A 10,617-nucleotide genomic window follows, 5' to 3' on the forward strand; every position below is an offset into this window, starting at 1 on the left:
TTCTCTTTGAGTTTGCTGACAATGGTGTTTTAATTATTTGTTTGTTTCTTGCCTTTCAAGCTTAAAAAATTTTAACTCTTTCTGCATTTTCCCATGGAAGTACTCTTCATGGTTCTTTTCTTTCCTTTTCTTACAGTACAAAACAAATGTTTCTCAGACATGTAAACAACCATCATGGAAATGAAACTGCTCTTGAAGTTAACTTTATTGTTATGGACATCCTGTTAGATTTGTATCATGTTAGATGTATTTCAGCTCAGCGACTCCTTCAGTGGAAGTTGTTAATTGTCACCAACACCTGCACTGCAGTAGTGCCCTGGTCAGGGTTCATGCTGTGTGTGCAAGGTGCTGTGCAAACACTTGGTGTGATTTTGAGGTCCCTGGTACAAACGGCATCCACTGCCAGGACTGTAACCCTCTGCCTCCCTCGGCGATCCTCACAAATTCTAGAAGCTGGAGTGAAACCCTTGTCAAGACTAAGTTTGAAGTTGATGTTCAATTACTGTTGAAGAGAAATGTTACTATGGGCCAATGCTGACTCCTGCAGTTTTTTGTGTAAAGCTGCTCACACTCATGGGAATGCTCATATGAGTAAGAAACTCCTGTGGGAAAGGTCTGCAAGATTGAGCCCCTGGGTTGTCAAACTCCTTTGCAAGAAAGCATGCAAGAGAAGCAGCATGGTTCATTTTCTCTAAGGTTTCAATAGTATAATTCTAAGAGAAAAAGGGTCAGTTGCTCAATTTCAGCACCTTGAGCATTCTGATCCCCAATTTAAGGAAGTCTCTGCTCTACCTTGGGATACTGTGACCAGGCCTGGAAAATTCTGCTGCAATACTCTTTGTCATCAGGAGGCAGTGGTTTGCCACTGCAGCACAGAGGGCCTCTGTTTTATGGTGTGAAGGCTGCATCCTAGGCAGGAATTATGAAGATTGTGTTCAGCTGTCAGCAGAAATTATTCTGAAAACACTTCAGAGCAATTGCAGTTTAAATAATCATTTTAACTTGACATTAGAGGTGAAAAAGATTACATTAAATAAACAGCAAAGAACAAATGTCCCTGCACAAACAAAATGCGTTCCTGCCTAGGAAGCATCCCTTGCAAATAACTGCCCTTTAGGTTATGTCAGATATTTAAATGAACCCTTTAGAGCTAAAATACAGTACTCTGAAATGAGGTTAGATGAATTTTAAAACAACTAATGGGAAGTGTGTACAACGTTCTCTTTAACAAATTTCCCACCTGTGAAGCCTAGGAGCACGAGGCCTCAATAGACATAGAGCCGATCTGAAATGGCAGCAGGCATGTGCGTCATGATCTGCATGCGGAGCCACCAGTAGTAATCCATGGGGTGGTAGCGGGTGTAGGGGGTCGTGGAGGTGAGCGCGTGGGCCACGCTCTCGATGACGGGCGAGGTGTCCGTGGAGCCGCTGTTGCAGTACGTCTCCATCTTGCTGACCTGCTCATCGAAGTACTTCCTGCCATAGTCTTTGCGCACTATCTCCGGGAGCTCATCCCACATTTTGTCAGCTATGGCCTTGATGCGCTCAGGGCTGTACAGGTTGGTGGCAGCTATGAAGTTGCCAGGTTCCACGATGCTGACCATCACTCCCTGGGGCTGCATTTCGTACCGCAGGCAGTCGGAGAAGGCTTCCACACCAAACTTGGTGATGCAGTACGGTGACCGGGCAGGACTGCCCATCCGACCCATCATGCTACTGATGTTCACCACACGACCTAGGCAGAGGCCAGGCAAAGCACAGCTGAGCTGTGGGACCCGATCCAAAGCAGATCACCTGACACATACTACCCAACAGATTCCTGAACATGCATCCACCCAGCTCCCTGGCAGACCTGCTTATGCATTGCAGTCCTCGGCAATGGCCTTCAGGAAGGAGAACAAGCCCATTGCTTGTGCTTCCTGGCTCTTTCTACCCAAGGCCATAGGCACATGGTGAAACACAAAGCTCAGTGTTACTGGGAACACAGAAGAGGGTAGAACATTGGTCTAACCGATGATCTAGCTGATGGTCTGGCCAAGGTGGTGGTGATGGTCATAGGCTGGACTTGATGATCTTAAAGGTCTTTTCCAGCCTTGGTAATTCTGTGATTCTGTGATTGCTCAGCAGTGATCAGGGCTGCGCCCAAACAAGAGGAAGCTGCAGTGCAAAATGCCGCTGGCACCAAAGCTGAGCTTGTTTATTTGCCAGTCAAAGGCACAAAATCTAGGAGACCTATGGTTGCTTATAGCATCTGCCTCTTAAAAGGGAATGGATTACTCCTGCACCATAAACAGGCAGAGCAGTCCAGTTCCACTGCAACCTTTTCTAACAGCAGGACTATGGGTCCAGGCAGAGAGCTGGGGCTGTCTCCTTTCCAGAAGCCATCCATTTGGGCTGGGGAGACTGCTGGTAGGATGCTGCAGTTCTCTGCACTTTCTATCAGTGTTCATAGCTGAGTTGGGTTAGAAAGAGAAATTTTGACCATAGAAGTGGATATCTTGCCATGGTCTGCAGCACAGAACTACAAACCCAACACTGTTAATGTCTGTGGATGCCTCAAGAGTAAAAGCATATTATCATTTAGTCAGGTAATTGTTCCCAGTACAGGAAAGCTTCTGCCCCTTTATGCCAAGACCCATGTGAGCTCCAGGTCTGTGTTCCTTTCCTGTACAAACTTTGCTCATAGGTTACAAGCTCTAAAAGTAACAAAGCACACAGCTGACGCCTCCCTGCAAGAAGCACACAGAGCACACTGCTGCTAACCACCCCGCCCAGCACTGGCACAGCTGCATTTTGTATAGAGGGGAGGATTGCTCCTGGTACTGGAATTTATGGTGAGTTGCAGCTTCTGAACAGGTAAAAGAAGGTATGATGGATTAGATCTTATGTGGGATGCTGCAGAAGAAGACGGTACTGATGGAAAAGAGAAACGATTACTGGCTCTCAGGACTGCTGCCTTGCTGTGTAACTCAAAGTGGTTAGGACACCTGACATTTTTGTGTAAGCTGTGGGTCAAATTCTGTCTGTAAAGATATGAAGGTGGCCAATAGTACAGAGAGAAGCATAATAGACCTTTTAGCCTCTAACACAGCAAGATGTGGGGCAGGATGGGGGGCCTGTTCCAGCAAATACCAGTCCGGAGGAGATCACTCACCTTTCGACCTCCGGATGAGAGGGAGGAAAGCTTTGGTGGTTCTAACAGTCCCCCACAGATTCACTTCAGCTACCTCCATGTAGGTGTCCATGCTTGTAAACTCCACTTCCCCGAATGTGGAGATCCCAGCATTGTTAACCAGCCCCCACAAACCTGGAAGACAAAAATCAAGCGTAAAGCTTTCCCTCTGGGACACTAATGAAAGCAGCTTGGAAGAGGCCTTGCTAATAGATTATGGAACCACACAACAGAGCTTTTCATTAAGACCTGTAAAGATGAAAGCCAGACAGAACACAGTCCAGAGCGAACTTCAGCCTCCTGAGCAAATATAACCACAGACAGAATCTGCCTGAACTGCCCAACACTGCAGCCACAAAGTACTGTGAATAAGCCTGCCCAGGAAGATTTGAGCCAGCAAACCGAGAAGTTCAGCTTTGTCTAAACTGTTCTCATCACCATTCTCTTTTCATCTGTTGTGAATTTTTAGAAGAAGCAAAATATAATCTCTAAATGCAAATAATAAGAATAGGAAAGACTTGGTAAGAAATAAGTGAGTAATTCTTTCAATGTAAAATCCCTTGTGTCACCATAAGAACTACAATGTCTGCAATGCTGGGAAGGGGGATGTGGGCATAGGTGGACATGAGTAGGGACAGATGCCACAGCACACTCTGGACATAGCCCAGAAAAGGCAATTTAATTAAATAAAGAAAAATAGAAGATATAGGTTCACACAAAATCCAAAAAGAAAACATTAGTGGCTGTTAAGCTTTTAAACAACCTTCATGGGCTGAAGTGTGGATGTTCTTTAGGAGAAAAATGTAGTTCACCAAAGAGTGGAAAGGTTTCAGGAATGCATGAGCAACTGGGATTTCACAGTACTGGAGCAGATTTTGCTGTCATCACCTCAGCAGAATGAGGCAGGCAGGTTAAGGAAGTCAGTTACAGCTACCTCCTGAATTCTGTAATCTGTAATATATGGTAGTATCTGTAATGGCATCAATGATACTCAGCTGGCTTCATGGGAAATCCTTTGGAAAACCTCTCTGTTTCCTTCACCTTTTGAAAGTTTAGGGGAGACATTTCCATTGCTAACCCCCAATCTTTGAGTACTGGCCAGGTTTACAACATAAAGGGAGTCACAATGAACTTCAGGTCACAGGAATAAACCACTAATCCCAGGGTCTTGAACACCACCCTGGTATCAGCTAATGTCCCTGTAGGAGCTAGTGGAGAAAAAGCAGTTGTCTTTTAGATGCTGTCTTAAGTGGGAAGCTGCTTTCTCATATGACACAAAATTTAAACAAACCGTTTGCTCTGCACTGCAGCTGAAAGCTTTGTGCCCTTATCATACGCTTAGCTTTTCAAACGTGCCCCGAAAATGCTTTCAGAGCCCAGCTGGGGGAGCTCCTGCCACGTACATGACCTTAGAGCCTACTGGACACACCTACCTTTCTCTGGGTCCGGCAAGCTGCTATTCACGTGCTCCACTGCTCGGTCCACTTCCTTGCTATCACAGACGTTGAGCTGGACTGTTCTCATTCGATCACTGTTCATGTTGTCCAGTTCCTTGGAGCCACCACCTCCCTTGTCCTAGAGGGGAAAAAAGCACTGGTTTCGATCCAGCCAAAGGGCTTGTACAGAATATCAAATGCACAGCAATCATCAAATCAAACAAAGGAGAGTGCACAGGGCAGTCACTGAGAAATCAGTTCTGCAGCTGACAGACAGGACTGCTCCCCCAGAACACCATTCCTGGAGCCTCTCTGTCTGGCCATAAGCCCTGCCACCAAGTCGGTTGGTAAAAAAATGCTTTGACCACCAAGAAAGCAACCAAAGCTGTATCAACCCCAGCAAGACAACTCCTGCCCAGTACAAGTTTTTGAGACCAAGCTATGTCCCACTGCTCCAGCGGTGGGAATGTGGTGCTGTCCTCACTTTGGCTTGCATATGGGGCCCAGCAAATAGCTTGGCTGCACATTAACGTTGCGTGTGCTTCTCAGTTGCCTTGCCAGCTCTGGGAACAACAGTCCTGGGAGAGGGACTGCCTACCCACTGCTCTCTGCAGCTAATCTATGCACACAGCTACCTGCTGCCTCCAACAGACTCCTACAGAGTCTGATCATCATGTGCCTGGTCAGCTTGCCTGCTAGCAATTCCTGCTAGCATCTTGCTCTTTTCTTTGTCTTCCCTCATGAGCTTTTTCTCACTCCCATTTCCCATCTCTACTCTTTTTATCTCAGCTCAAAACAACAGATTACCCCAGCATACATATATATCCACTCACAGCTCTGCAACACAACTGCAGCTAACGCCCTGAGATACCTCCCACGTGGGCCAGACACTGTTAGTAACAGGACTGCCATGCCCAGAGCTACTCCCTTCACAGCAGTGAAGCCTGGATATGGTGCTTCCAGGAAACAGACATGGGATACTGCTGTGAGTTTGAGACTATCCCTGAATCTCTCCCATGGTTACAAGCAACTGGACTTTGCTGGCCACTCCAGGGTACTTTTGCAGAGGATGGTGAGAGGTTGCTCTGAAAATAATAACTTTTTGGGAACATCCATGTCTTTACTGTAAGAAACCCCCTCTGTCTCCTCAATATCATCCCTCACTGTAAGTATTTTACTCCGCATTAACAGACTAGACATGGAACATATTCCACAGGATCATCTGACAGCTGCTCAGCTCTTCTTCCCCAACCATTCAACCCTCCAGGTAGTCCTGCTCACTGTGTCAGCATCAGCAGGCAAGCATCAGGATGCTCTTCACTCCTGAGCTTTTACAAGGCAGGTGTGATAGATGAATAGATAGCTTTTTCCTCTGATCTGAACCAGGTCAGTTCTTCATGGCAGGGCTGTTTCCTGACTGCTGAGTGACATCAGCTTGTTCTAAACACCTTGAGTCACAGCCAATCCCTGTCAAAGACTGGCAGCAGTCAGCTGTCAATGAGATGTTGCTCATCTCTGCAGTCTGAACTCAGGCTGCCCATCTGCTTCACTCACCCCCTCCCCCAAGCAAAAGTTCCCTTCAGATACCTTGCTTTAGATACCACACAAAGGTGGTCATATATCCCTCTGTCTCTGTGCTACCTGTCTTCAAAAAACTTTATCCTGGCTCCTCTCATTCCTGGGTTTATCCACTGTGCTCAAAGACTGTTGACTAACTTAAGTACCTGACATCTCACATCATCTTCTCCACCCATCCTTATTCTACAGCCCTTTCAATACTGGTTAGTGTTTGTCCTTAAGAGAAGCATGTACTGCATTCTCTTCACACAGAAGCATATTGCATACAAAATGGAGCAGTTAAAAGTACCGTGCACAGCTTAGTGGTATTCATTCTTAGAGTGACTGAAAATAGAGCTTTGTGCTAAGTTTGCTGCTCACTCAAAAGCACTGTCGTGCTGAAGCCAGTGTACACTGCAAAGCATTGAAAAGCATACAAGTGGCGCATGTGGGAATGCCAACAGGGAATCAGCAAATGCAAGCATGCAAGTCCCTTGGAAACAGCAGATACAGCTAAAGGGAAGAGGAAGAACAATCATGCCCAGGTGCTTCTTTAGAATAATAGAATCATTAAGGTTGGAAAAGACCTTCAAGATCATTAAGTTCAACTGTCTTTCCTTGATCCCAGGTCTGTGAGACGCTACAAAATCTCTGGGCCAATGCCACACAGCAGCCTCAGAGGCCTCATAAGCTCTACTGGGACCTTCACAGTGTTCTCTTCTTCCTTCCTTATAGGGGCTGGCTCAGCAAGCCAACGTCCCTCCTGCCCTCCTACCTACAGGCAGGTGGGTGCTTGGATCTTTGGGGCTGCAATCCTGGCCAAGAGTTGGATCCTGGGTATTAAACCAGAACTACATGGCCATTTCCTTGGCTCTTCAGAAAGAGTAGATTGGTGGTGCTTAAGTCAGGCACCCTATGATTGTGTCATGTCTCCTGTCATGGGATGGAGCCCATCCCACAAGCCCCAGGCCCACAGGCAGCAGTGGAAGGAGCATCTCAAGCTTCACCAAGAGACCGCTAAATATCTGCTGTCATCCCCAGGGTCCACTGTCCCCACGGCAAGAAAAGCCAGCTCTTGCAGACTGAAAAAGCACACCACTACTTCATCTTCCTCTTCCCATGGTCACCCCCTGGGGCCCAAGGGCTTCAGCTTCTATCTTTATCAGTGTGTCCTTGAAGTTGTATGTAACCCTGATGCTCTAGGCACTCTTTGTTGAGCCCTACAGTAGCTGTCCTCCATGCTGGCTTGCTCAGATAACCTCTGCTTCTCATCCCCCTTGCAAGCTTCAACAGGCTTGAGCACACAAAGCAAAGCAAACAAGGATTCTGCCACACTCCTGATGGCCGTGACAAACATCACATATGTCCACTGGTAACAGATACTGATGGAAAAAGACCTTCTGCATCTTGTGTCAGCTGGCTCCTCCAGTTATTAACCAAAGAGGAAAAATTAAGACAGCTGCAGCATGATCGTTCACTGGATCCAGTCTACCACTGCCTTTTGGCAACGGAGCATCAACACAACTCTCTTATGAATATATTTGCCAGTGAAAATGTTAGGAAGAATATGCATGTGAAATAGGACACAACACAGATCTGTCCTTAGGCTTCCTTCAACTGGGATTCTCAACACCTCACTCAGGTTTCCTTCAGTAAAAATAGACACTCAGGAACCTGCCACCTTTTCTGATGAAGAGCCAGCACAGCACACACTTTTAAACTGCAATCAGGATGTGACATTCCTAAGAACAGGGCATACCCTGAGGATACAATGGCTTCCCAAGCTGCAGGATGCTTCTGATGTGCAGGTGTGCTGTGAAAAACAGTCCCATGAAAATAACCCTGAAGTTTCACAGTCATTTCCTCTCTGCCGGGGTTAGGTCAAATATACCCAACCAAAAGATGATGCTTCTTATTTCTACCTCCACTTCCTCTATCATCTAAAAACACACCAGGCTTTTTCTGCCCCTAAAATCAGCACGAGCAGTAACTACACTTTGATCAGAATTCTGCTTATGGTTTTGCTAGTGAAACCTGTGGCACAATGAGAAATGAGCTCAGCCTCCTGGAGTTGCTTTAGTTCTACAGAGCAGTTCTGCATTAAATATATGCCCTGAAGACACACAGGAGGCCAACCTGATAACTTACAGAGCTTTGGCATTGACAATGTTTTTCTGATGACTGCTGTTACCAGTCTTGCCACAGTCACACATTTTGGAACATGGGATGTGAGTCCAGCTAAAGAAGCAATATTTAATTACACAGTGATACAGCAAAGCTTTCTGCTGGTTTTTGTTGAGGAAATAAATATGGCTCAAAAGAGTGCTGGCATGCTGCTGCATGTCAGCTTGTGCTAAAATTGTCAGAGGCCAAGATTTTCCACAAACATGCATTCAGTAGAAGGGAGGTTTCAGTAACAGCTGAAGACATCCTCACTAAAAATCGGGTCTTGCTGGCAGTTCAGACAGAGGAAGTGAAACCCAGAATTAACTTTGCAACTCTGAAATTTTAGGCTCCTGTTAAGAAAGATGCAGTGCATCATTCTAAACATGGTTTTTAAGTCTGCCACGTTCTTATATCCTCTACTGTCTATCTTCAGTTACAAAAGCTGAGTAGACACATCTGCCAAAAAAGTACCTATCTACTCTCTCCCTTCTTGATACCTTTTGAAAAGCAGCTGTTTCTAAGTGTCTTGTTCTGCTGCAGAGCCTGTAGAGGGAGCTCAGGTTAAGAAACAGAACCTTGACCCAAAGCTGAGACACCACAAAGAACAGAGCTATAGAAATAAACTTCTCTTTTGAAAAAATGCAGCAGAAAGAACTAACAATTTAAGTAAAATTTATTAATAATGGAAAAATGAACAGCAGAAAAGAGTATTGATAAGATTAAAAAACACCAGGCAAATTTTCTTTGAATGACTATTCAAGATTCATGTATAGTTATGTGAGAGCTAAAAGATTAGGATCAAAATAAGTGACCCACCCCAGGATATCCTGAGGAGCAGGCTTGTTTCTGTTGGGAAATGGTCATGCAGCTAAAAAAGTGCAGTGCTTCACAAGGAGAGAGAGGCTCCTGTTCTCCACAACCAGCCATCTCTGACTGACTCACAGAGATTCCTACAGTCTATCAAAACTGCATCATTAAGCTATTTGTGGCCTGATTTGGCTCTTATTTGCACTAGTGCAACTCTTACCACCTTCACTGCCATTTCAGGAGACCCTCAACACACACTTAGGTACAGCTGTACTCAAGAATATATTAAAATATGCTTATACCACATGCCATAAAATCACTGCAGGCTTGGTGTATGTTACAATAATCAAAACAAACGCTGCATCAGTATGTATAGTCTGAGAGTAGGGCCAAAGATTCAGACTCAACCTATCCCAAAATTTGCTTGTGGATAAGCCTATAAAATTAGAGTCAGGCTTCCAGTTCATCAGTTCTGGAACAGACCACAACAATGAGATTCAAGTAAGAACTTCCATGAACACTGTTCAGCCCTGGTTCTGGTCTAGAGCAGATTATACTCCATGAAATTCTAGCACACATGTCCTTCCCTTTGGGCTACTAAAGACCCTCAGTCTCCTTAGCAGAAAGGTGTGCAGAGTGGAGAGGGAAGACTGGATTTCCTACATGTCTGTGCATGTGCCATGGTGAAGAATATAGCGAAGAATAGTGTTTTGTTTCCCCTACCTTTTGCAGGCAGCCAGCGTAAATAATGAAGCCCTTGGTATGCAGGTGCTTCGCCAAAGCAAATCCAAACCCTGAGTCACAACCTGTTATAAGCACAGCTTTGCTGCCAATCTGCAAAACAAAACAGAACAAAATGCACTGGAAATGAGTATTTGAAATCTGTGATCTGCAGTGCACAGAACAAAATCATGTCCTTGGCCAGGAGCAGTCTGTTCCAGGGATATTCTCTACACTCCCTGCCAGCTGCTGCCACCCAGTGCCTCTTGAAGACAAGAAACAAAGGTTTCACTCTGAGTTCACTCCAGTGAGGTAGGATCACTGTCCTCCCAACACAAAGAGAAGTCTGGTATCTTGGGCAAGAAGCTTCCAAGGCAAAGAGACCAAGCAAACCACCATTCTCTCGCAGTTCACATCCACCTTGAAATCCGAAAATATACCAGACAGTTCTCAAGAAATGTTTTCCCTTCAGTAGGAACTGTTCCTATATGTTCAAAGCAGGCAGGAGTCCACTCTTCTGTGCCATGCAGCAGTCCATAAGCTTGACTGCAGAAAGGTCATGGGTTAACCCTCCTGACTGCTCACTCCTCTTTCTCTCTTTCTAGTATGTAAACCCTCTAGTGCTGGGGTTTAAAAGCTAAGTAGAATCAATTTGGTTTAACATTTGAAATTAAGGCCAGTTGGCCAGTCTTTTTGTTTGGTTGTTTTTTGCTCTTCTTATTTTTACAACTTAAAAATTAAATAGAAGTACACCGCTCT

The 10,617-nt window shown here is 45.4% G+C and overlaps 1 protein-coding gene across 1 annotated transcript in view; it reads right to left on the bottom strand.

Annotated features, from left to right (window-relative positions):
- Positions 1-1,033: 1,033 nt before the first annotated feature.
- The window catches only part of BDH1 (3-hydroxybutyrate dehydrogenase, type 1), a 13,893-nt gene continuing 4,309 nt past the window's right edge, over positions 1,034-10,617 (bottom strand). Inside the window, exons 3-6 of the mRNA XM_010001724.1 lie at positions 9,862-9,972; positions 4,606-4,747; positions 3,155-3,307; positions 1,034-1,735 (exon numbers count right to left, since the gene is read on the bottom strand). Of these exons, the coding sequence (XP_010000026.1) occupies positions 1,266-1,735; positions 3,155-3,307; positions 4,606-4,747; positions 9,862-9,972 (876 nt within the window). The 3' untranslated portion in view covers positions 1,034-1,265. The remainder of the gene's footprint in view (positions 1,736-3,154; positions 3,308-4,605; positions 4,748-9,861; positions 9,973-10,617) is intronic.

The sequence above is a fragment of the Chaetura pelagica genome, unplaced genomic scaffold (assembly GCF_000747805.2).
Source record: "Chaetura pelagica isolate M959 unplaced genomic scaffold, ChaPel_1.0 scaffold807, whole genome shotgun sequence".
Lineage (NCBI taxonomy): Eukaryota > Metazoa > Chordata > Aves > Apodiformes > Apodidae > Chaetura > Chaetura pelagica.